This window comes from Chiloscyllium plagiosum, chromosome 39 (assembly GCF_004010195.1).
Source record: "Chiloscyllium plagiosum isolate BGI_BamShark_2017 chromosome 39, ASM401019v2, whole genome shotgun sequence".
NCBI lineage: Eukaryota > Metazoa > Chordata > Chondrichthyes > Orectolobiformes > Hemiscylliidae > Chiloscyllium > Chiloscyllium plagiosum.
In genome coordinates, this window is record NC_057748.1 from 9,196,735 (window position 1) to 9,224,665 (window position 27,931).

Genomic DNA, 27,931 nt, shown 5'->3' on the forward strand with positions numbered 1-27,931 from the left:
AATTCACCTAACCTGCACATCTTTGGACTGTGGGAGGAAACCGGGGCACCCGGAGGAAACCCATGCAGACACGGGGAGAATGTGCAAACTCCACACAGTCAGTCGCCTGAGGCGGGAATTGAACCCGGGTCTCTGGCGCTATGAGGCAGCAGTGCTAACCACTGTGCCACCGTGCCGCCCTGTGCAAGGTAACTTTTTTTTAACCATGCAAACATTTGAAATGGTCAGGCAGCCTGCTCCCAAGCTTTTGGCAAGGTTGTTCATGAGCTGATTGATAAGAGGTGAAGTTGGAGCAACCAAGGAACTCACCCATTTTTCTCCTTCTGGGCAAAGCACCTCCTATTCTGCATCATTGCTACTGGCACATCCCTACCTTATAACTGATCATGTAAGGAGACAGTGTTTACTTCAGTCTATCTCACTACCTCAAATCATATGTAACAATTGCAACGCAATCTCACACTGATGTTCTGCTTTTGTTAATGAATTTTTAAGGCAGCAACAGAAAGTTTGCATTACTAGATAGCATAAACTTGCTCAGTTGATTGTAGGAAATGTGATCACTTAAAAGTTCTAAACACTAAAGAATCTGCCTACGTTTTGTTTCATTATTTAGGCAGTGAAATGTGCCTGTAGGCATTTGTATATAACATTTTTATTTTTCTGCTGTTTTTGTTTAGTGAATTCTCTAGCTCAAGGACACCTATTCCTGCTTGGCATTTTAGAGTCATGTTTCAGCCAACTCGTATGTCACTTTAACCACAATTCAATGCTGTATTGAAAGTAAAATTAGCTTTTAACAATTGTCATGTGACCTGTTCTGACATTTGCCTGAAAATTTGGTTGGCTGAGGGCTGTTAAAAGATTAAACGAAAACCCAGATTTTACTTTTTAGGAAGAAAGTGCAAGGTATTTACACTTTGAAAGAATGGTGGTCCCCTGTGTGCTCAATGTTGATAGTCTGAGATGCCAAAGTCCCAGAAAGATTTTGAGAATGGTGTGTTGTAAATGATTACGCCTTTAACTGCATTTATTGTCAGGATGAAAATGATTTAGGGATCTCAAGTATAGCTAAATATATCAGTTTCTAAACAAGGGCCATGTAAATTCATGTTGGCATAGAAATGGATTGATTAGGGTTAAGGGTCCAGGATATCTCTGAAATTCATGAACATGGTTAGTCCACCAAGATCTGGGAGGGAGAAAGCAGCTGTAGCAAAGAGACAGTGTGGTTCTCTGTGTAGAAATGTGCTCGGACTTCCTGCTAGGGTGGAAAAGACTGAATTATTGAGGAGCTGAAATAAGGCTTGAAGAATCCTCTAACTTCCATTAGAGGAAGAATCTACAAGAGAAAAAAAAACCTACTGTGAAAAACAGTTCTGAGATTAAAATTTCCCTCCAGGCTGAGAAAGAAAAGAACAGAACAGGAGTAAACCTTTGGTCTTTAAGAATCATCTCGGATTTAATGTCTGAAATAATTTAATGTCCATGTAAGGTATTGTGTAATGTATATTTATGAATTGTGTTTAAAGTACAGTATAAGTTGCCTGTAAAGTTTATCTAGTAATGCTTTTAGTACTTTATTACAGTAAAAGTCTTAAACATGAAATCTATGCTGTTCTCTTAGCTAATAACTGGAAGTCAGAATTTAAATGTTATCAGTCTCTATGGTTATTGTAACAGGTTCATGAACTAAAATTCACCTGGATCTTGTGTTCCTGACTCCAGTTTGAAACTTTTGCCAGACTGTTTGATAACATTATTATTCAGTTATTATTTTCATCACATTTATTAGTCTCACAACCTAGTTTTCTTTTGTCATCATCAAGAAGGGTTGGTGAAGAGAAGGTTGGACCTGGACAGGAAGTTTTAGATGTTACTTGCGGAGCTAATTGTATAAGTTTTCTATTCAGTTGCACAAATTACATACATCTAAGAAATAAATCTTGTTATTTTAAGACTAAATATGGAAGTGAGCCCAAAAGCAGAGGTACTTCTGATCCGGGAGTTTGGGTTTCTTGTGCAATTACATTCTTCTATGCTCATTGCCTATTCATATGCATGTAAAGTGAAACTTTGATGGACAGAGGGACTGAACATTCTGCTCCAGGGACTTTCTAGGCTGCAAATTCTAGTTATCATACTTAAAAGGCACCTGGACAACATTTCACTTTCTACAACCCAGAAGCATCACTCAAGCTCTCATCATCTCCAACTAATTCTGGAAATATCAGAGACCTTGTATAAAACAGTGCCATATTTCAGTAACAGCTCCCTAGAGTTTCTCCTGAAGGTTGTTCAGGAAAGAAGGTCACTGCTTTTCCTGAGGGATGAGAACAAGAGGCTGTCCCAACTGATGAAGAAAACCTGGGCATTGGTGGCATTTGTAGAGAACCTGGCTTCAGTGCTGAAAAAGGGAAACAGGCCATTTGGCGCAACAAATCCACACCAACTCTCCGAAGAGCATCCCATCCAGACTCAAACCTCCCCCCCCCCACCCATCCCTGTAACCCTCCATTTTCCCTTTTGCCAATCCACTTAACCCACACATCCCTGGACACTATGGGCAATTTAGTATAGCCAATTCACCTAACCTCCATATCTTTGGTCTGTGGGAGAACGCCGGAGCACCCAGCAGAAACCCATGCAGACATGGGGAGAATGTGCATACTCCACACAGTTGCCAGGGACAAGAAATGAACCTGGGTCCTGGTGCTGTGAGGCAACAGTGCTAACCACTGAGCCACAGTGCTGCCCCTAAATTACTTGCTGCAATCTGCCAGAGTATGTGCAGCCACATACTCAGTGCTTCGTGTTCCAATGCATTCTTAAGATTGTTACTGCACAGCATTGTCACACACAAAATTGGTTGCCAGGCATCTTTATCTGATGTGCAATCAATGTCTGTCACTTCATTACAGCTGCCAGTGTAGCTCTAATTGCACCACATTGCTCCTAGCTCTCATATCTTTCCAGGATTTACGTTTAGAATAAAAGGAGCTACAGCATCCAGCAGCTCGCACATCATCTGTTCACTGACCTTTCATCAAACCTAGGAGAACATGCACTTCTGATAGCTGTTTTTCAAAGTCTTGAATAAGACAAAGGCAGTGCTACAAAGATGGCTTTGGGATGAACATTTCACATGTATCTCAGGCTCACACATCATATAATACTTTATTGATTTGCATCAACTCTAGCTCTTTGACAACATTGAATCGCTATTCAATCAGACCTCTTTAACTCCTAATTTTAACAAAAAAAGTCTTATTATTATATTGTGTATGAACCATCACAGATCCGAGTATTGACATCTCTTTATGTATCTATTAATACTTATACCCATGCTAATATCTCTTCATGCTTCTGTCTTACTGCAGGAGAGGAACATGCACAGCTAGTGCAAATGTGATGGGGGCATGGATGCAGATGGGGTGTGGGGTGGAATATCTGACATATGGTTCCCCAGTAAGCAGGCTACTAAGGTGTCAGGAGAGCAAGGGAAACATACCTGTGCTGAAGGGGAGATTGCGTATCTACAGCTATCAATTGAGAAAGCCCCCAAGTAGCTATTCCCAGTGCACTTGAAGCAGCAGCGTCTTTAAACCTTGTGACACTAACAAAGCTTATGTTTCTATATGCAGCTTCTGGATCTTAGTCCTAAACCAGAATAGGAGCATCTCACAACACATCTCTAAGGTGGAACACTTACAAGCCTCAGAACTGCAACATTGAGGCCTTCTACCCTACCTCATCCTACGCAGAGACATTGACTTCTTTGGGTATTCTAGAGTAGACAAGGATAACACTTTGTTGAATACAGCACTGATATGGGCCCTCAGGATGAGGAGGAAGAAACAGTCAAAGTTTTTGACACTTGGATGAGAACTAGAAAACAGACTCTGTCTGAGCCATTAATCAGCTGGTGGAAATGCATGGACAAGAAAGCGAACTTCTGTCAGAGAAGCCAGAAATCATGCACAGATGATCAAAGGGCAAGTGAATCTGCCCAAGCTCTATCTGATATTGTGATTCTGGCATATGTTTGTTAAATATGCATGGGGACCTTCGTTCCATTGCTCAAACCATAGATTCCCTTACTTACCCTTTGAAGGTACCAGTATATAAAAGACACTGAGAACATTCTCCCCAGGAGGTGGTGGATATCAATCCTCACCTTACCTACCTCACCACATCTGTTAGTTCTTTCTCCACCACCTCTGCTCCAAAGAAAACAACCCAAGTTTATCCAGCCTCACTTCATAACTGAAATTCCAAGCAACATTCTAGTGAATCTCCTTTGCACCCGTTCCAGTGCTGTTGCATGCTTCCTATACTGAGATGATCAGAACTGTACACAGTGCTCCAACTGTGGCCTAAATAAAGTTTGTACAGCTCTGATATGCTGTTTTATTCTATGTCATGACTAATGCAGGCAAGTATCCCAAATGTCCTCTTAACTACTCCATGAACCTATCCTACCATCTTCAGCTATCTGTGGATAAGCATCCCAAGATGCCTGTGAGCCTTCTAGTGTTTTACCATTCTTTGAGTACTCCCTTCTCTTGTTCCTTCTTCCAAAGTTCATCAACTCACATTTATCAGGGTTAAATTCCATCTGTCACTGATGTGACCAATCCATTTATATCCTCCAGTAATCTTCTTCCTCAATGTCGACCACCTTGCCAATTTTTGTGTCATTGACAAACTTATTTATCATCCCACTCATATATCATCAACAAAAAGGAACCCATACTGATTCCTGTGGTTCACTGCTGCATGTTGGACTACAGTCACACAAACAGCCTTCCACCATTATCCTCTGTCTCCTGTCATTAAGCCAACTTTGGATTCAACTTCCCAAGTTATCCTGGATCCCATGAGCATTTACTTCTTTGTCAGCCCCCCATGTGGGACCATGAAATCCATATATAAACTAGATCAACGCTCTACTCTCGTCCAAACACTTTGTTACCTCCTCGACAAATATTACTAGTTTTGTTCAGTATGACCTAGCCATGTGGAACAATTGAACCTGCTGATCATGCAACTGCTTAACGGATAGTCACAGTTTGCTTTTTCCAGTTGCCAGGTTCAAGCAGGTAAGTATGTAATGGGACCTCCAGCAGCAGGTGAGGACAATGATGGAGGGAGCTGAGCAGTTTTCTGGAATCTCCACTAGTGGGTGGCAGTTTGAAGGCGGGGGGGGCAACTGGAACAATCAAACTGATTCTTGCCAGAAAAGAAAATGTGTCTTTCGTGGAGAGGACAGATATAAAGGGAGCTCAGACAAACAAAGGAATTCGTCACCCCAATGTAACCCACACAGTCATGCTCTGTACATAGTTTAAATAGTTAATTGTTTATCCTTAATTTCCTTTCCTGTTTTTAATGACTTGTTGCCAGTAGAATAAAGAATCCTTTCTTCATGAATTTTGGGCAATCCATATTCAAATCTCATGTTACATTGAGTCTGCACGATCACAAACTGGAAACTACTACAGCTGGGCAACAGTTGTGCAAGTTGAAGGTTTCTGGCCATCACAGGTCCAAGAGATTATTGTTGGGCCAGTTTTAATTAGTGCCATGTAACACATAACTTCAGGATCACATGCCTTTATCAATAAGCAGTCAGTATAACCGGAAAAGGTTATATTAATGCAACCTTGTGAGAGATCTCAATAAGAATAATACTTACTGCTACTTAAGTAGCTTATTGGAACTCTCTCAACTATTAGAGAGTTAAATCACAGCAGTGCCAGAGAGACAAGCTTCTAGATCCTCTGATTTGGCAAAGGTGAGAATGTCAACCATCTAACTGATATTTCCTGTAAAGGGGGCCCTTGATTTACAAACATCTGCTTTACAAGTGCTTTTACTTATGAACGCTATCTCATAAAGAGGTGTAATTTTAAAGATCGATATTACGAACAGCTCTTTTAGACTGACTTGCATTGTGTGCCAACTTGTGAACAGACTCCAGAATGGGACCCATTCACACTGGGAGACTGTCTATAATTGGAAGCATCATAGGTGGATTTTTGAGGCTGTCCTGGATTGGTAGTGAGAAACTGGAGCAGGGAAATATGGATAGGTCTGGACATGGTGCCTTGAATGGTAATTTTTGTATACAAGGGACAATTGACTGCATGCAATAGGTGCTTAGAGCTCCATGGCATCATTCAGCCAGTATCCCGAAAAGTAAGGATTTTAACTTCTCTATGTCCAGCTTATTTTCAATCAAAGGCAGCAATTCTTGCAGGTGCATACCAAGTATTCAGGGAATTGTCATTAGGCTTACTATCTGCATATCACTCAGTTTCTGTGAATTTTTGCTTCTCAACATCATATCCCTAAGGGCCAGTGGTGGTTATAAGGGGTATCCCAGAAGACATGGCTGATGACCTGATGAAGGGCTTATGCCTGAAATGTCGATTCTTCTGATCCTCAGCTGCTGCCTGACTGGCATTGCTTTTCCAGCACCACTCTCGCGACTCTGATGACCCCATTGCAAATTCCTCATTCTAATTCTGAACAGTGTTACAACAATGTCTATAAATCCACAAAGGTTATCAGTGAACAGATAATTTTGTCTTCTAAAGGTGCATGTTCCTTGTTAGGTCCACACAGCTGAGGAGCACTCAAGTACTCATTGGACAGGGGTGTCCAGAATAGTAATTGTTTACTGTGTGTTGCACAACCTAGTTTAATGGTGAGGTGAGAACTTAGAAGAGAAGGCGATGGATGGGCCACCATTCTCCTCAGATGAGGGAGTCTGATGCAGGTGAGGAGAGAGCCCAAGCTGATGCTGAGGAAGATCAGGCAATAGTGAGATGAGGCAGACAGGCCCAACTGAACCTGACAGTGCTTAGATTTAAGATCAAATGCAACTTGCAATTAATATGTAGACATTAAGAACTGCCTTCAAGGGAATACTTGGTTTATAACTTTAAAACATTGAATTTCTTTGGTGTAAGTTTTAAGTTAATTTTTGCCCATATCCTTCTGCTCAGTTTTCACGTCAATATGGTGTTATACAGGACTGTAAGGGGATGGCACTTGGATGGTTCAACCCTTCATTTGCAAGAGGTAATCATCTACCACAACAATGATGTAGAGGAGCTATATTGTGCCAACTGTTTCCCAAAACTTAACTATCTTGCTCACAGATTACAGTAGTGAATGAGTGACTTAGTGCTCTTTGTACTGTAGTATATAGAGTGCATGTGAGCATCTAGCATGATTACTACTCCTTAAGGTCGTATGGAGGGAAAATCTTTATAGGCTGAAGCCTTAACAGATTGGAAAAGATCACAGGATTGTTGTACAAAGTATGTGTCACACCATGGATATTTTTGTGGAATAGTCAGGCAAAAGAGGGCCAGGGACCTTGATCTCCCTCCAGGTGCCTGGCAGTAAGGTGCCACTGTGACAAGATGGAGAAATGACAGCCCGACATCCAAGATTTGTCATCTCAGCACACTCCAGAGATGCTGACTGCACCACATCCCCTCTGCCAGTAACCCAAACACCTCTGTCAGGTGAGGCCATTGAAGTTATACTTGCACGGGAGACCTGCAGCGAGCTGGAGTCCTGTAGACTTTGGATCACCAGAGGAACACCTGCCAGAGTTATCTGAGGCAAGATGGCAAACCAGTCAGCAGCATTGGCTGCTGAGTTGGCACCAATATGTAGTACTTTGAAATGAAAATGAAAGAAGATGAAATCACTTTGTGTGCATTGGTTTTCAACCTTCTGTTAATCTTAATATGTAGTTTTCACCTTCCTGTATTCCCCTAGCTGTACCACCATAACTTTTGCCTTTGCATCCTCGTTAGTTCTTTACATTCCTCTGGGTCCTTCCACAAACCCACATTTGAAATTCAATTCCCTCCAGTTCCTTTCCACTTAGAACCACTTTTTGTGTTGAGTACTGTTTGCAGTAAGGCCTTTTTTTCATTTTAAACCACCAAGTTTTCTAGTGTCAGCCAGATTGGCTGACTTGGAAAAAGTGAGGACTGCAGATGCTGGAGATCAGAATCGAAGAGTGTGATACTGGAAAAGTACAGCTGGTCAATCCGAGGAGCAGGAAAATCAATGTTTCGAGCATACTCTCGTCATTCTGATGAAGAGCTTATGCTCGAAACATCAACGCTCCTGCTTCTTGGATTTTGCCTGACCAGCTGTGCTTTTCCAGCACCACACCCTTCGAGATTAGCCCCCCCCAAACAAGTCAGCCAATGTCCCATTCAGCTTTCACCCTTTACACTTACATATACCTAAGTGCTTGTAGGAGGATTAATTTTACCCCATCAGATATATGCCTCATAAGTATATTTGGTTTGTGAACAAATCTTTTTCCCATTTTTAGTGAACAAGTTGCACCCATGAATGTAATTCCAGTGAGTTTGGCTGTTATTGGTATTTTTGCATTTGAATGAATGCAGGAGTCCCTGACTATAAAGGTCAGCAGTAGCAAACAGTCTGAAGGGTTCTGAGAACTTAATACCAAAAATTAACCCACTATTGAGAAACTGAATTTGTTCTTCCAGCCCACCTGATATTCTAAAAGCTTCAGGTGAGCCCAAATGATTCAATCTCTAGTTGTATCAGTTATATATAGAGAATTTGCAGGTATCCTTGTGTCAATGTTTAATATCTTGTTCCTCTCCACATAGTACTTTTCATTTGGAAGGACAGGATTACAGTGCGTAAATATTTATACTGGTGATCTAAATTACACAAATAATGCAACATAGTCTTGGGATTTGTAGAATTTCTACAACAGTTTTTGTGTTGTGCTTGTAACAGGTGCAACTAGAAAGCTAGAGCTACAGATCCGTTTGTATTACCGGCGAGTTCTCTTGGATCATTGGGAGCACCAATGCGACATAGCTTTCTGGCTGACTCGTATCCTTAAACCGTGGCCGATGGTGAACCAAGCAAGATTGCTGTACTTACTCTATGGTCCTATGTCCCTCAGTGATGGTAAGGACTAGTATAGAGCGGTTAGGTAATTTAATGCTGTGTACTATTTTTTACAATTAGTTTTCTCACTGATTTTGGAAATGGCTAACTCTGGCTGAAGCGTAGTGTCATTGTGCAGACAGCCTTCTAATATATCACTCAAATTATCATTCTTCACATATGGACCTTGTCAATAAGTGTATCAATAATTGTGGGTGTTTCAGGATGTTGATTTTATAGCTTGTTGTGTGGGATACCACAAGACAAGTATAATCCCTTTCACTATCTCAATAAGAATCAGCACTTTTGTGCTTAAACTCATGGTTTGGCCCCAGCTGCAGTGGGAAAATGTGAAGACTGCAGATGATGAGTTGAGAGTTGGTGCTGGAAAAGTACAGCAGGTTAAGCAGCATCCGAGGAGCAGGAGAATCGATGTTTTGGGCATAAGCCCTTCATTCCTGATGAAGGGCTTATGCCCGAAATGTCGTTTCTCCTGCTCCTTGGATGCTGCCTGACCTGCTGTGCTCCCCCAGCTGCAGTGGCCCAGTTCTGGAACCACACTTTGGGATGGATATGAAGCATTTGGAGAAGGTGCAGCAGAGGTTTGCTAAAACAGTTCAAGTGATTAGAGATTACTGTTATGTAGTGAAATTGGAGGAGTTAGGATTGCTGCCCTTGGAGTGGGAAGGGCTAACAGGATATTTGAGAGAGGTTTATAAAATTGTGAGGGGTTTATGTAGTGTAAATTAAAGTATTTGGAAAAGAACTAGAAATAACTGGGGAGAAAAAAAACTTTTTATTTTGAGCAGAGTGGTATGAATTTGGAATACACTGGAACAGATTCAGTAATAGCATTCAAAAGCGAATTAGATAAACGAGAGAAGATTATTAGAGATATGTGAAAAGGGCAAAGGCGTGGATTAACTAGAATGTTTTTCAAAAGAGCTGACACGACCTTCAGGGGCCATTCTACTGTGCTGTACTATTCTATAATTTTATATTATAATTCTATAATAAAAATGAATATTCAGCTTGAATAGTGTTACGCACTTTTCATGATGTTGTAGTCAGCATTTATTTTTCTATAAGACCATATTAGGAACAGGAGTAGGCCGTTTGGCCTTTGGGCCTGCTCCACTTTTCAATAGGATCATGGTTGATATGACTTTTCTTATATTCACTTTCCTGCATTTGAGAAGTCTTGTGGCTTCCACAACTTTAAATGTCCTTTTTCAGTGCAAGATGTTGTTGTTTGTCTTTGTTCCTTTTTCAGGTCAGATCCACTGGCATCATATGACCCAGTTACCTGCTAGTGAGGACAGTATAAAAGGTCTTGCAGCAGCAGTTAGATTGCTGCATGAAAATGCCAAAGAATGGACAGCTGATGACATTTTCACTTTGTTAGAAGAGTTAGCAGGTAACTGACTTTTCCCAAAAGCCTGAAAACTATAAGAGAATAGAAAGACTGAGATGTAATAAATCCCATGATTTATGATGACGCTCAGTTTCATTTGACAAAAAGGCTTATTGTAGGATATTTAATAATACCAGCCTTAGAAAAAAATAGAATAAATTAATTCAGAACAACAATGACCAATGTAATTCGTAAAATAGAGAGAGGAAAGAAATGCTGTGGTGGAGAGTTAAGAGTTACTGAGGGGAAAACAAATGGAATGACGTAAACTGAAGAAACTGAGCTTAAAGGCATCCTGGAGATAAAGTTTATGGTTGACATTTCTATAATCCCAGCAGCACAGGAACCATAATATCCTGTAGAGAATCTGATCATCCATGTCTGTAATTCTTAACCTAATCTTCAGTCCTTGTTGGTAACTGGCAGCTATTTATTTCAAATGTATCAACCAATGAAGCATGGAATGTTGTTGATGGAAGCATAGGCAGTGTATCCTTTGCTGTGTAAAATCGCTAGTTTTACTTGGTACTTCAACTTTGCATGGTATATTCTGAAAATTAGAATGATTATCTATGTGCTGTCCTGATTTAAAACATAAATACATTACATGTACATGTAATGAGTAGGTTACAGGCGTTTTCATTTTGTGCACTGTGTTAGTTGATTTTGTTTTGATTAGTAAGAGAATGTTATTTACAGTTGACCTTGACAGGCGTTGACTGAGAAGGACAAAAAAAAGCCCAGATTTCAGACTGAGATTTCTGAAAACACTGGATGAGTACACCTCAGGCAAAGGCAGAATGGAGCTTTGATATGAAGCCCCTAGAGTTGAATACTCTTCTCAAATTCACTGTCCAGACTCATGTATGAGAAATAATAACTTGGACAAGATACTGAGCATCTGCTGGTGCACATAAAAATACAACCCCAACAAGAGTTCATGCCGTGAGGAAAAGAGGCCTATAAAGAGGATACATTTGGAATAATTTAAAAGAGAATGGTGATATAGTGTGCATCTATTCCAGGATTTCCTCAAGAATGGCTTCTGGAGAACTGTGCTCGTCTTCTGATTTGTTGTGGGAATAATATGTGCTTTACATTCCTGGCTAATAAAGCTGTAAATGGGAGACTCAATGAACTTGCCACACTTATTGTGTTCCTGTCTTTGGTGAGTAGAATAAAAATAACTGAATTAGATTGTATTAGAGATGAGAGAAAATATTTGTTACATTTAGGCAACCTTATGCAATTGGGAGTCATATGTTTAACTAAGCTGATATTTTTTAATTTATGTGTCTTATTAAAGTGCTCCTTAAGAGGATTAAGACCTTTTGGTGAGGGGGAATGGAGTTAGGTATTAAGAGAGATTGAAAATTTAAAAAAGTGAGTGAAAAGTTAATTTTAGAGCTCCATTCCAAATTGTGACATGTATGTGCATTAGAAGTTTTTAAAAAAATCATAAATTATGAAGTGAATTATTTTCTTTCCAAACTTGAGTTTGGATATAACAAAAAATAATGGGACAAAATTCATCTTCCAGTGCTGATGGTGTATCCTCAATATAGAATGACTTTGAAGAATTCCTATTAAGGGTTCAGCACAAAATGTCCTCAAATAAATAACATTGTGTTTAAATTCATAGTTGTACTGGCAGAGACTGTAAAGTCAGCTGACTGAGAATGGGAATTGAAATGCTAACTTTTGCTTCAGGTAGTATTCTTCTATGAATAGGTTTGTAATATATTATTGGGGCAGAGGGAAGGCAGCTTTACTTTGCACCTGATCTCGGATTTGCTCCTAACTCTGAAGAAGGGTCACATTTAAAATGTCAATCCCTTCTTATTAGCCTGCTGTTCGTAGACAAAATGTGAACAGTTAAGCAATACTGTCAGGGTTTGGAGGGTAACTGCGTCAGGATGAGGGCAGTTTTGCCAAAACATCATTTTTGACACCCATAGTAGGTATGCCGGGCTTTCAGACAGGGATGATGGACTCTGGGTTTAAACTGTGGACAGCTAGGGGCATGTCTTGCCTGGGTGATTTATTCGAAGGGGACATACTAATGTCTTTGGACCAGTTGGCTCAGAAATATGAATTGCTCACTAGGGACCTCTTTTGTTTCTTTCAAATTAGAAACTTCATACAAAAAGAGACCACACTTCTAACTGATTGTTAGAGGCCCGACGTGGATAAGAGGTTGTTGAGTGCTGAGGATACATTATTTGTTAGCAACGCATAACATTGGGAGAGGGTCCTTCGGACAAGACTGAATGGCTCAGTAAGGTTTGGGAGAGGGAGTTGGATGTTGATATATCTTCTGAAGTATAGGAGGATATCTGGGAAAATGCTAGAAGGGTCTTGATTTGCAACAGGACCCATGCCTTGCAATTGAAGATTCTCCACAGAGTCCATCTGGCCCCAGACCGCCTCGCTAAATTTAAAGCGGGAGCTTCTACAATGTGTCCTAAATGTAAAGTGAGCATGGGCATGCTTACTTGTTGTCTTTAGTCCTGCCACAGACTGTGGGCATTCTGGAGCATTGTGGTCGGCGAAATAGAGAAGGTCTTGGGGACAGAGGTGGAAATGGACCCAGTATCTCCTCTTCCTTTTGGCCTTGCTAATTCACTTTCATTAGATGCACACAAAAACAGGCTTTTCAGTGTCCTCACTTTTTGTGCCCGAAAGAACATTCTATTAGGGTTGATGTCAGGAAAAACCCCTGGGGCTGGCTGACTGGCGTAAGCTAGTAATGGAGCACATCCCCTTGGACTTTCTTATGAGTATGGTACACCATAAAACTGAGAATTTCTATAAGACGTGGTGGCCCTCTTTGGACTACCTGGGTACAGATTTGTTCACCATACTAAAAAGAGCCTTTATATAGCCATGGCAATTCTATGTAATGGATTTGGTATCCAGAGTGGAGGAACTATGAACATATGAATATGTATAAACTTATGCGTTCGATGATCGAAGGCTATTATTTGTTTTGCTGAGCTGTGTTATGGTTATTATCATTTGTATTATTGTTAAGATTTTCCTTTTTTAGGTTAGTTATTTATGTAATTAGTGGATTTGTTTTTTAATATTGGTTTGAATTGTTTGGTTTTGTATTTGTTGTAATATTCAAAAGAAAAAAATTTCTTTTTTTTTAGAAAATCTAATAAAAAATGTTAATCCTGTCTTTCTCTTTCAGATGCTAAGTGGCCTAGAGTGCATTTTCAGTATTTTCTGTTTTCAATTGCAAACATAGAACATTACAGTGCAGTATAGGCCCTTCGGCCCTCAATGTTGCACTGACCTGTGAAACCAATCTGAAGCCCATCTAACCTACAGAGATTTTACTTCTTATTTAATAATAATTTCTAGCATAGTCCTTGTGCTCATTGTAGATACTAACACTTACAGTTCTTTAAATTTGGATACAGGTATGTGAAAAAGATGGGTACTGCATGGACTGGACTGTGAAGATGGTTCACAGAATCTGCAAGGTGATACCCAGCAGTGAAAGCAGGTGGAATTTTCTGCAGGCTATTGAGAAGGTCTTTGCAAGGGTTACCATGGATATGATCGAATCTTTAATGTTTAGTGAGTACATTTGATACATGTCTTTTAATTAATTTGCAGGAATGAGTCCTTGCTTGGTACAGTTGATTGAGGGAGAGGGTGTCTTAGTTTCTGTGATAATGCTCAGCAACTGTTTCTGAACAAAGGTACTGTTTTGCCAACATTGTCCATGAGAAAAACAATTCTTTGTAATACTTCTAAAACACCCCAAGGAGCTTAACAGGAGCTTATCTGGCAAAAAAGCAGGTAAGTTGCAATATCGCATGGAAGATATGCAACTCACCCAGCATCCTTCAACAGCATCTTCAAAACCTGTGACATTTACCATCAAGAAAGCCAACTACAGAAGATTTGGTAGGAACACCGCCATGTACAAGTTCTCTTCCAAGCCACTCATCATCCTGATATGCAACTTTCCTAATTGTTCCTTTACTGTCTCCAGATCAAAATCTTGGAACTCCTTTCCTCAATGCACTGCAAGTATATCTACACCACAAGGACTGCAGCAGTTCACAAAAGCAGTTCACCAAAACCTTCTCAAGGGCAATTACGGGTGCTGGGCAATAAATGTTGCTTAGCAAGTAACACCAACCTCCCATTAATTTTTTAAATAACTTTTCTTGCCTGTTTCTTCTTGCTTGTGTTTTATTGGGTTGAATTTTAGCTAATATCTGTTAAATATCAATTTTGGGGAGTTCCAGGTCAGGCTACTTTCCGTGAGCTCTAGCATATTATCTCACACAATTCTCCATTTGTTCCTCTGTATGGATGCACTTCACCTTTATGGCACCACTCTAAGGATATCTTGTGTTCACTAATGGCAGAAATACTCATCATTGCTGGAATATTCCAGGATTTCTGCTACTGGCGCCAAATTTAAAACCAGCTGTATGCCAGGTTAATCACTGCCAGCCAGGAATAGACCTTCACCGTGTACATGGTGGAGGGACATTAAAAAGAAAAACTTCTGAAGGCACATAAACAGTACAGATGACTCTTCATAACAAATAGAAGCTCACATCTGTAAATGTATTTCCACTTTATATCATTACTTGTCTGATCAACTGTTTTGTAGGTGCAAGCTACAGGAATTCAGCTTCACAGGCTGTGATCCTTTGTACTATACCATGTTTGAACCCTGTCTAAGGAAGTGCCACTCTTTAGCTCATCACCAGCATTGTATAACATCTTGTCAGTCAAGACTGATTGTGGCCCACCTCTCCCCATAAAAACATGGAAAGTCAGTTCAAATGATGAGGGACTAGGCTCCTGTCTAATCTTAGTGAAGCTTCTTATTGACTTACCACAAATTTACTGTCCATTTACACAGGGCCTGCAGGCTTGATGTTGGCCTTCCCTCCAGACTGTAATGATACAGAATCCCTGACTGTCTGCCCAAAGTGCCCATCTGACTGTGTCCAGCTCCTGGATTGATAGCGGATGATGACCTTGAATTATTCACTGTTTAGACTTTGAATGCAAAATCAGATTTTTTTTTCTGTCAAGAATCTAATTTTTCCAGTCTTACCATATATTCCCAACTGATTTATCATTCTTCACATTGTTCAGGGCTGGGAAATTCTGCCAGTTGTTTCACAGTCTGACTTTCAAAGTTTAATTTCTTCGCAAGCTAAGTAGAAGTTTACTCTCTGGTAACCTTTCTTAAATACCAAGATGGCAGCTGCAGTTATACAACTTAGAATCTGCTAAACTACCCCATCTCCATCTGATTTATCTTTACTCTCAATGGTCCAGAGACTTGTCTATATCTATATATATATATATGTGTATGTATATATTAATTGTGGACTCATACAGTAGAAACAGATCAACAGATCAGCATGCTTGTACCTGCTCTTTGCAAATAGTTGCAAATTTCACCTTCTCCTCTACTTTTTCCCTATTGTCCAACAATTTCACCCTCCTTTTCATGTACTTATGCAGTTCCCTTGTGAAAGTTACCATTGAACCTGCAACAACCATCCTTTAAGGCAATACATTTCAGATTAGACAATTTATTAAGTAAGAATATTTCTCCTTATTTTCCCGAGGTCTTTTGCCAATTTTTGCAATATAATTAGTTATTTTGTGGGAGCTAGAGGTCAGAGTCAAAAAGTGTGGTGCTGAAAAAGCACAGTCGGTCAGGCAGCATCGAGGAGCAGGTGAGTCAAAGTTTCGAGCATAAGTTCTTCTTCGGAAATGTGGGAGTTGGCCAAGGGGGCTGAGAGATAAATGGGAGGGGAGTGGGGCTGGGGAGAAGGTAGCTGGGAAAGTGATAGGTAAATGAAGGTGGGGGGTGATGGTGATAGGTCGGAAAGGAGGGCGGAGCAGATAGGTGAGAAGGGAGATGGAGAGGTAGGACAGTTCTTGAGGGCGGTGCTGAGTTAGAGGATTGGATCTGGGATAAGGTGGGGCCAGGGGAAATTAGCAAACTGGTGAAATCAACATTAATACTGTGTGGTTGGAGGGTCCCAACGTGGAAGATGAGATGTTCTTCCTGCAGGTGTTGGGTGGTTAGAATTTGGCGGTGGAGGAGGCCAAGGACTTGTATATCCTTGGTGGAGTGGGAGGGGGAGTTGAAGTTTTCGGCCACAGAGCAGTGGGGTTGATTGATGCTTGTGGAGGTCAGTCATCTCTTCGAAACAAAACCAGAAAATACTGGAGAAAGTCAACTGGTATGAAGAAATCATTCTGGACGCACAACATTAACTCTGTTTCTCTCTTCACTGATGATGCCATGCCAGCTGAGTTTCGCTAGTATTTTCCGTGTTTGTTTCAGATTACCAGCATCTGAAGTATTTTGCTTCAATCTCTACAAGAGTTCCTTAGGGAAGTGGTCCCAGGTAAAACCATCTTCAGCTGCTTCATCAATTACCTTCCCTTCATCATAAGGTCAGATGTGAGGATGTTTGTTGATGATTCACGATGTTCAGAACCATTCATGACTTTTCAGATACTGAAACACTCCATCTTCAGATGCAGCAAGACTTGGACAATATCCAGGTTTGTGCTGACAAGCGGCCTGTGATATTTGCACCCACACAGATGCAATGCAGTGACCAGTTCCAACCATTGCCCCTCATCAGTGTTACCATCACTGAATCCCTCACTATCAATATCCTGAGGATTTCCATTGACCAAAACTGAACTGGAGTAGGCATAAAAACAGAGCAAGTCATAGGTTAGGAATCCCACAGCAACTAACTTGTCCGGATTCCTAAAACCTGTGTACCACGACAAAGCACAAGCCAGGAGTGTGATGGAATTCTCCCAGCTTGCCTTGATGAACGAAGTTCCAGCAACATTCAAGAAGCTTGACACCATCCAAGACAAAGCAGCCCAGTTTGTGGCACCACATCCACAAACATTTACTTCTTCCACTACTAATATTCAGTAGCAGCAGTGTGTACCATCTGCAAGATGCCCTGCAGAAATTCACTAAGGGTCTTTACATAGCAATTTTCAAACCCATGCCTACCCCCACCAACATCTAGAAGGACAACAGCACCAAGTAAATGGGAACACCATTGTTCCCTCTAAGCAAGTAACTCAAAGGTTTCGCATTTGCTGATCAGTGTGTTGACACATTGACTTCCAGTTCTGGAAGCTGTACCTGTGTATGGATCTTGGAGGTCTGTGCAGTGGTAAAGAAAATTACAATATAGAATGCCACCACTTGCAAGTTCCCTTTTCAGGTATTCAGCATCCAGCCCTGGAAATATATCGCTATTGCTTCAGCATTACTGGGTCAAAATCCTGGAACTCCCTCCCTAATGACATTGTAGGTGTACCAGCACCAAATGGATTGCAGCATTTCAAGAAGGCAGCTCCACCACCACCTTCTCAAGGACAATCAGGGATGAGCAATAAATGCTGGCCCAGCTCGCAACACCCGCATCCCATGAATGAGTTAATAAAAAAAAAGTGTTCTCTAATTGCCTTTCTCCTGCCAATGGATAGTTACTCCCAAATCATTCAAGATTCTGAGCACCTGTCTTAAATATTTAATCCTCTTTACCTTTTCTGCCCTCTGGGGAAGAATCCCAATTCTTTAGTCTTCCCACAGAATTGAAGTTGAAGTTCCTCCTCTCTGGTGTCATTGTAATGAAATTGTGCAGCTCCTTCAAAAACTTGACATTTTAGAAGGAATTGAAATCAACAATCCACTTTAAAGATTTAGAATTGTATTTTAGAGTTGAGAGTTGCTTATGATTGTGAATTAACAAAGTGAGCTTACAAGAACTTCAGGCTCATTGAGTGGTTGTGTGATGACAGGGACAAATTAAACTGTCTTTGGTGAATTGTGACACATTTTTAACTAACATTTTCTGTTCAAAACAGAAAAAATATAAACTGATTTTTTTGAAACCTGTAATGCTGTTGAGCCTTTAATTCAAATAGTGAATTTTAAATAATAGGAAAGGAGATATTTCTTCAATCAACCGCACCGTCCTGTGGCTGAACATTTCAACTCCCCCCTCACTCTGCCGAGGACATGCAGGTCCTGGGCCTCCTCCACCGCCACTCCACCACCCGATGCCTGGAAGAAGAACGCCTCATCTTCCGCCTTGGAACCCTTCAACCCCAGGGCAACAATGTGGACTTCACCAGTTTCCTCATTTCCATAGTTCCAGAAGTCTGCTCTCTCATTCAGACAACTGCTGGTGGATTAACCTGAGGGGCACCAACCTCAGGTGTTTGAGAGGTTGAGAAGGAGTGTACTTCATGGTAACCTCAGTTAGTATGGAAATTGAACTTGCAACATTGACATCGCTTTGCATTACAAGTCAGCTAACTGATCCCCTGCTAGAATGTGGAAATATTGTTGTTTCAGGAAGTATTTGAGGCAATTTTAAAATGCTTTTAAGAGAAAACTGGATAAAGACATGTATGAAAGGAATAGAATAGGGCTTCTCAAACTGAGAGTGGTAATTTTGGTAAAAGAAAACAAATATGACAAGTCAATTAAATCAAATATTTGTTTAATTATCTGTTATTCGATTATTTGTGATATGAATAATTTGAAGCCTATGAGATTGGTGTGGATGATGGTCGTTGGGCATGGGTAGGGTAAAAGCTGCAAGGAAAAAGAAAGTAAATCAGTGACTACTTGTATTTATTTAGTATAATTTGGGTGATAAAATGTTGCAATGCACTTCATATGAGTATTATTAAACACAACATGACGCTAAGCCACATATTACTACAGATGACCCAAAACCTAATGAAAGAGTTAGGTTTTCAGAAGTGCCTTAATGGAGAAAATGAGGTTGTGATTCAAAGAGGTGTTGGAAGTGAATTCCAGAGCTAATGATCTGGTCAGCTGAAGACAAGCCAACTCAAAAATGTAAATAATATGAGCAGCGATATCATGGAGAGTTCTGGGGTTGCAGGAGGTTACAGAGGTAGGGAAGATGAAACTGTGGATGTATTTGAAAAAGAATTGAGAATCTTAAAGTCACAACATTTCTTGGCTGGAACCGTGTGAATTCAGAGGTGCTATATGCACCGTTCACAGTAGCAGAGATTTGGATGACCTCAAGTTTACAGAACATGGAATGTGAGAAACCAGCAGGAGTTGAGTCCAGAGATAGCAAAGGGACGGATGAGGAGTTAAATCAGATAATGTTGTGGATATGAAAAAAGACAGTCTTAGTAATGGCACAAATGTGTAGCTATATCAGATCGAGATTTCAAACAGTCTGATTAAGTCTCAAACATGTATCAAGTTGATAGATGGAATTGATGGCTAGGAAACAGATTTTGAGGTGGGGACTGAAAGCAATGGCTCCCATCCTAATATATAATTGAAAGAAATTTCAGATCCTTCAGTCCTGGGTGTCAAAGAATTGAAACATTATTTTAAAACTCCTTTAAGCTGGCCCTTATGTGTTTGGTAAATAATGGCAATTAAATCAGAAAAGTAGACTGGAGAAAAATGGCAGTAATGGAGCTGAAATTTACCAGCTTCTAGGGAGTGGGTTGGGTCAAAAAATAATGGCTCTTCAACCATGTGCTGCCTTCAGGTAATTTAACTCAATCAGGAAGGCCGACAGCCAAAGAAGACAGGCAGACAATTTCTACAAATATTGACCCAATTAGGGGTCACTGGACGAGAAAGCCAAGCAATTGCTATGGCAATGAGAGTTCAGATCTCAATACTGCAGCCAGTGAAACTTTAAAAAAAATCTGAAAGCAATCTCAGTAATGGTGACCATGAAACTATCATCAATTGTTGTTAAGACCCATACCCTTAACCAATGTATTTCAGAGAAGGAAATCTGCTGTCCTTATCTGATCTGGCCTACAGGGCATCGGTGTGGACTTCACCAGTTTCCTCATTTCCATAGTTCCAAAAGACTGCACTCATTAGAGAGAGAGAACTGCTGGTGGATTAAGCACAGAACATGGAATGTGAGAAACCAGCAGGAGTTGAGTCCAGAGATAGCAAAGGAACGGATGAGGAGTTGATCCCACAGCAATGTAATTGATTCTTAATTGCTCTCTGAAGTGGTCTAATAAGCCATTCTGTTTAATTTTGGAATAAGCAATGGCAACAAATTTAGAGGCCATTTTGCTAACAGTGGATTGACTGCCCCCTTCATATAAAGAGGTCACTAGTTAAATGGTGGCAATCTTCCAACTGCAGCTTGAGGTGGAGAGAGGGGTTGCTTTCATAAGGAAAGATGAGGCTATCAGCTGTGAAGGCAGCACCCACAGCCCCTGTGATTTCTCCAGGTATCTTCCCCCTCCAGCCCTTAGCCCTGTATATTTTAAAATATATTATTTTCCCACCTTTTGTAGGCTGCAGGGCTCCTGATGATGCTGCTGTTTAAGCGCCATCCTATAATTCTGAAGGAGCCTTGCCAGCTGCTTATCCATGCCAGCAACATGCCACATACAGAGCAATTTTGTAATGTTGATGTATAAACATTGATTTTGCTGTGTTTATTTTGCCTGTTTATGCTTTGAGTTCATATTAGTTTTAGTTCCTCTCGCGTGTCCCTTAATTTATCAGACCTGAAATTCATCTTAAGCCATTGTGCAAAATGGCATTAATAAATTAGCATGTTTTACACTTGCACGTGGTCTATCTCGTCAATAACCAAGAAAATTCGGTGGAGTGTAAAGTAAGCTGTCAGTTCTCTATTGCACATTTTGTACAATTCCAACTCCACTCCTGAAAGAATTTTGCTGGCAGTATTTCTTCCAGAAGTTGAAGCATTAGGTGAGAAAATAAATTAAACTACTGGCAAAATAATTAGTAATCTCACTTTAAGATAAATCTCTTTCCTTTATTCATATTTTCAGCGTGTTCCAATTGTGAAACCATGTCATCATACACCCTCTAACAAATACAGAATAAAAAAGCCAGTCCTGTCCATTACAGTAATCCAAACTGACAGCTCCTACTTCCTCCAATGCAGCCTTGCAGCTTTCCCTTACCTAAAACAAATGACAGAAAAATATGATAGCAATTATGACAATCGGCTTAATAAATTATGTGTAACAGGAAATGGCAATATTCTTTGAATGATTGCATGCAAATAGAATATATTTGTACAAGAATTTATCTCAATACTTTTTATTATCCCTCTTCTCCCCTTCACATGTGCTCTTCCCAACTCACTTTCCCACCTATCTTTGTCATCAGTAAATTTAGCTACCATGCATTCACTCCCTTCATCCAAATCATTTTTCTAAATTGTAAAGAGTTGAAGCCCGAATGCCAACCCCTGTGATATAGTTCCTGTGACATTCTGCCAGTCTGAAAAAAAGACCCACTTATTCCTATTCTGTGCTTACTGATAGCCAGCTAATTTTCTATTCAGAATCACAGCACAGAAGGAGACTATTCAACCCATTGTGTTGGCCGCAACTTGTTCAATGAGCATCACTACTTCATGCACATTCCTGTTTTTTCCTTATAACCGCACATTATTTTTTATCCAAATAATCATCCAGTGCCCTCTCAATTGAACCAGATTCCACGGCCCAACTACTCGCTTCACCCTTGTTTCTATTGTAGATCACTTTAAATCCATGCCTTCTTGTTCTCATTCTTTTTACGAGCAGAAACAATTTCTCCCTATCTATTCTATCCAGTCTGCTCATGTTTTTGAAAGTCTGTATCAGATCTGCTCTTGCTTTCTTTTCCAACCTCAACAAAATATCTTGATAACTGAAGTTCCTCATCCCTGGAACCTTCCATGCGTAAATGTTACCCCCAATATGTTATCCTTATCCACTCAACCATTGTATGGACAGGCACAAAAACATCTGCAGGGAATTTAATTTTTGGCATGGTATTACATTTGAAAATTACCATAGGCTTTAATTCCAGTCAGTCAGTCATGCAAGATAGTGTCACCATGAATTGTATCTTCTTATGTGCTGTGGTTTTCACAAGAATTGTTTTCAAACATTTCTGCATTTTGCCCTTGTCTGATGATGATTCTGTGGAAACTGGTAATTATGGCATCATTGTCTTATGGTGGTCTTTGAGCAATCTTGGCAAAAGTGAGGACTGCAAATGCTGGCGATCAGAGTCTAGATTAGAGTGGTGTTGGAAAAGCACAGCAGGTCAGGCAGTATCTGAGGAGCAGGAAAATCGATGTTTTGGGCAAAAGCCCTTCATCAGGATCTTCCCTTTCCTGATGAAGGGCTTTTGCCCAAAATGTCGATTTTCTTGCTCCTTGGATGCTGCCTGATCTGCTGTGCTTTTCCAGCACCATTCTAATCTAGACTTTCAGCAATCTTGGTCTTTTGCTACAACACACAACTCCTTTATTCTCTAATGCAACTAATCAACTGTGATCTTATTTCTAACTTTATTTTTATATATTTTTTAATGTGGGCATTGCTGTCTAAGCCAGCATTTATTGCCCATCATTGATCGTTCTTGAAAGAGTGGTGGTGAGGTGTCTTCTTGAACCACTGCAGTTCATTTGGTGTAGCTACATTCACAGCGTTTTTAAGGGAGAAATTTTGTGTGGAGCTTCTTAAGTGTTGTTGGAGCTACATTCATCCAAGCAAAGAGGGAGTACTCCTTCACACTCCTGACTTGTGCATTGTAGATGGTATACAGGTTTTGGGGAGTCAGGAGTGATTTACCCCTGCAGGATTCCTTGCTTCTGACCAAGTCCTGGAGCCACTGCATTTATATTGTTATCCAGTTAAGTTTCTGATCAATGGTGACCTCCAGGATGTTGATGGAGAGAGATTCAGTGATGGTAATGTCATTGAATGTCATTAAGCGATGGTTAGATTCTCTCTTGTTGGAGATGTTCGTTACCTGGCACTTGTGTGGTGAGTAACGCCACTTGTCATCTCAAATCTAGGTCTGCTCCAGATTTTGCTGCATTTGGACATTATCTGAGGAGCCATAAATAGTGCTGAACATTGTGCAATCATCAGAAAACATCCCAAATTCTGACCTTACATTGAAGGGAGGATCATTGATAAAACAGCTGAATATACTTGGACCTAGGACACTACCCTGAAGAACTCCTGCAAACATTTCTGGAGTTGGGATCACTGACCACCAGCAACCACAACCATCTTCTTTTGAGTCAAGTATGACTCCAACTAGTGGAAATGTTTTTCCCGATTCCCATTGACTCCAGTTTTGCTAGTGTTTCTTGGTGGCACAGTAGTAAGTTATTACTATGTAAATACTGCTTGATAGCACACATGACGGCACTTTACATCACTTTACTGATAATTGAGAGCAGATTGATGGACAGTAATCGGCTGATTTGTAATTGTCCTACTTTATGTGTACCGGACAAACCTTGGTTATTTTCCACTTTGTTAATTCGATGTCAGTATTGTAACTATACTTGGACAGCTTGGCTAGGGGCATACTAAGTTCTGGGGCACATGTTTATCATAATATTGCTGGAATGTTGTCAGGGCTTTTATAGCCTTTGCAATATCTCGTGCCCCCCCCCCCATTTGTTTCTTGATATCACATGGAATGAGTCAAGTGAAGACTGGCATCTGTGATACTGGCGAGATTCAGAGGAGGCGAGTTGGATCATCCTCTCAACACTTCTGGCTGAAGGTTGTTGGAAATACATCAACCTTATTGTTTGCAATGATCTGTTGGGCTTTTCCACCTTTGGGATGGGGATATTTATGGATTTCCTTCTGCCAGTGAGTTGTTTAATTGTCCACCCCCATTTTAAAGTGGATGTGGCAAAATCCCAGAGCATAGATCTGATCTGTTGGTTGTGGAATCATCTAGCTTTGTGTATCACTTGATGCTTATGCTGTTTGACATACAAGTAGTCCTGCATTGGAGTTTCATCAGGTTGACACTTCATTTTTTTTATGCCTGGTGCTGCACTTCACATGTTCTCCTACACTTTTCATTGAACTAGGGATGATTCCTTAGCTTACAATGGTAGAGTGAGGTATATGCTGGGCTATGAGATCGCAGATTGTGTTTAAGTACAATTTTATCCTGCTGATGGCCCACAGAATCTCATGGATGCCCAGTCTTGAGATGCCAGATCTGTTTGAAGTCATTTAGTACAGTATTAGTGCCATACGCATGATGGAGAGTATCTCTAGTGTGAAGATGCACTTTATCAGTGCAAGGACTGTGCAGTGGTTACTCCTACTGACACTAAGAACAAAGAACAATACAGCGCAGAAACAAGTCCTTTAGCCCTCCAAGCCTACGCTGACACATTTTGCTCTTCCATACTAAAACTGTCTTCACTTATAGGATCCATATCCCTCTATTCCCTTCCTATTGAAGTATTTGTCCACTGTCATGAACACATGCATCTATGGAAGATATATTAGTGAGAATGAGGTTAAATATGTTTTTCCATCTTGTTGGTTCCTTCACCACCTGTTTCAGATACAGTCAAGCAGCTATGTCACTTATTAGATTGATTTATAACTGAGTGGCTTGCTGAACCATACCAAAGGGCATTGATATTCAGTTAGGACTGCTGTCATGTATAGATTAGTCTCAGTAAAGTGATGTACTCTTTTTCTGAAGAAGCAGTTTGAACAGATAGAATTTATGCTAATCCCTTCCTTATTGGAGTATCTACACCACAGGGAGTGTCGTGGCTCAAGAAGATGGCTCGCCACCACTTTTCAAGGGCAATAGGGTTTGATGATAACCTAGCCAGTGACAACCCATGAAAGTATATAAAAAAGCAACTTTCTGTTGTTTTTCTGTGTAATGGTGCACTCAGTCCGTGTTGCTATTTCAACATGCACTTTTTACATATGTGTTGTGGATAGAGATCATAGATGCTTCCAAGTTTCTTTTCCTCGTGTGGCTGACTGGGAATCTCTCCCATTCTTGCTCCTTGCCATTGGCGTGTGTTGGAACGATTTACAGGTTGATGCTCAACCTTTTTATATTTTTCTGGTACTAGGCTGTAAATTGCCATTTTTCATATTGATTTTGTTGATTATTTACTGCAGACAGAAAGCTTTAATGGCAGGAAAGAAATAACCAATAGAGAACAGTTATGGAGCCTGACAACATGAAATCAATTAGCTTTATAAATGCTTACAGCTGAGCTGACATGATCATTGAAATAAACCCGAGTTAATGACTGAATTTGTGCCTTTGTTAATCTAGTTCCATCATACTGTGACGCTAAGTAATAATATCAAACAATTCCTCCAATTAAGTCAACAAAAAAAATCTTAGAGGAAAAGAAAAATCAGTCACACAGTGTTCATATTCCTGATTGCTCTCCGGTGATCTGTAAGAAATGAGCTTCTGAATACTTCATGAGAACAGGTTTGGGCACAACATGTTTGACACTTCGTGGTCAAATATTCTACCAACATTCACTGCCTCGGCTTTATTTGGGTGAGGTTCCTGACATCTGCTAAGATTAAGGAACTACAATCCAGCACGCAAACCTTCAGGAGAATTGTGAGAAAAATACAAAGTTAAATTCACCTGGGATGGGGTTGCAATTCCAATGATCTGGCATCGATGACAGTTTTATACCCAATCCTATATTTAGTTCCATTGATGTTATTGGATCTGATTGTTGAGAGGCACGTACAAGCGCCTCAGGCGACTGACTGTGTGGAGTTTGCACGTTCTCCCCGTGTCTGCGTGGGTTTCCTCCGGGTGCTCCGGTTTCTTCCCACAGTCACAAAGATGTGCAGGTCAGGTGAATTGGCCATGCTAAATTGCCCGTAGTGTTAGGTAAGGGGTAAATATAGGGGTATGGGTGGGTTACGCTTCGGCGGGTCGGTGTGGACTTGTTGGGCCGAAGGGCCTGTTTCCACACTGTAATGTAATCCAAATCTAAACTGTCAGATGTGACATCATCGGTTTTGTATTTCTACCTAAGTTGATTTCACCTCTGTAGAAATTAACAAATGGACATTTTGCCTGTTTTAGAATTGTTGTTTTATATGAATCTTGATACTAAAACGTAATTCTTTCAATGCGATAAACTGTGATTGAATTTGTTAATCTGATAATGCTAATTTGCTGCTGCACTGGTTGTATTGCAGGTGGCCTTGATGAGGATGAAGGCGTAACATACAACATGTACAATATGGTGAACGCCCAAGCAGAGTTCCATAAAGAAGTCATGCTTTGTGCCTTCAGCAACATCCTAACATGAAAGGCATTCTTGAAATTAAGAGTCATACTTCATATAACCTAACCTATGGTCAGATCAAATAACCTTCTGCATTACTTTATTGTTTTCATTTCACTGGCAATTGAGAAAATAAGATTGCTTTCCATGACTTAGCATTCATTTTGAGCTCTTTCTCAAGGGTAAAATTTATTCCACTTAATATGGTGAAGCAAGTTCTCATTACCTCAATTTAATTCAGCCACACATGGATTAAATTGAACAGCTAACCTTAAAACTTGTCAATAATTAGGTATCTTTTCCAATTGCTTTTCTTTTTATACTGACTTTCTTGTTTCTAGATTGTAAGAGTGTAGGAAGGAGATTAAACTCAGATATTGATTCACAATACAAACCAGTGCGTGACACAAAATGGTACTGATTCATGATCCTCAGTTCTATCCCACGTCATGGAGAGGAGACTCAACATGCAACAGGCTTTTATGCTGACATAGTGGCTGAATGGGAAATCATACTTGCAAACCTATATCCAGGCTGCTAAGCTGTGAAGCTGATGAATATCCAGTAATGGATAGAATTAAAGAACAAAATCTGGAATGCAAAACTTAGCTTTCAATTATTTATAATTTTAATATTTTTGGACATTAAGATTTCAATAAATAATCGGTTCATTGCCCATTATAATATGTTTTCCTTAAAGATGTTACGTTAGAGATTTGGGGTGATAAGTACTCAGTCTGTGGTTTTAATGTATTCCAAGTTGGGAAAACTAGTTTTACCTTCATGTTACAGCTGTGCTGTACATCAGCCTTGCTGCTGCTGCTCACACATATTTCACATAAGACACATCCGAGTTAACACGCTACAGTATGCACCTCAGTATGTAACATGTAGCACCATTAACACATTGTAGTAACTATTTGTCATGTCTAACATCTGACAATTTTACAGTGCTTGTCAGAGTACTGATGTTTAGATAGGTTGGAGTAATGTCTGGCTTATATAGAGTCTGGATGCAAGGATTGGGCACTGAGGTTAATTCATTGGTCTATGATGCTTCTGATTTTCTCATCAGTAAATTCAGTAGTTGGAGAATTAGCTACAGTGATCTCTGGATCCAATTTTCCAATCTGTGCTCCTGTGAAACAAAGGTTCATGAATAAAAGGAAGTGTCATAATGCTCAACTCTGGAAAACATGACACATAGTTATGTTAGGTTGAATATTATATAACAAATCTTTGTCCAAAGAACAGCTGGGGCAAAATGCTACTGAGCCTCTGTGACGAGCACACATTCGATTTTGGCACGCTAAAAGGCACATCTTGATTGGCTGAAGATATTGGAAAACAATTTCAGTTGTTGCATGCAGATAGGGAAGTA

General features: G+C 40.2%; 1 protein-coding gene across 3 annotated transcripts in view; it reads left to right on the forward strand.

Moving 5' to 3' along the window:
* The window catches only part of LOC122542207 (F-box only protein 47-like), a 66,089-nt gene extending 38,657 nt beyond the window's left edge, over positions 1-27,432 (forward strand). For all 3 annotated transcript variants that reach the window (XM_043679686.1, XM_043679688.1, XM_043679687.1), the window contains 5 exons: positions 8,812-8,988; positions 10,241-10,384; positions 11,407-11,549; positions 13,810-13,969; positions 26,462-27,432. In XM_043679686.1, coding sequence (XP_043535621.1) covers positions 8,812-8,988; positions 10,241-10,384; positions 11,407-11,549; positions 13,810-13,969; positions 26,462-26,574 — 737 coding nt within the window. In that variant the 3' untranslated portion in view covers positions 26,575-27,432. The remainder of the gene's footprint in view (positions 1-8,811; positions 8,989-10,240; positions 10,385-11,406; positions 11,550-13,809; positions 13,970-26,461) is intronic.
* The last annotated feature ends 499 nt before the right edge of the window (positions 27,433-27,931 follow it).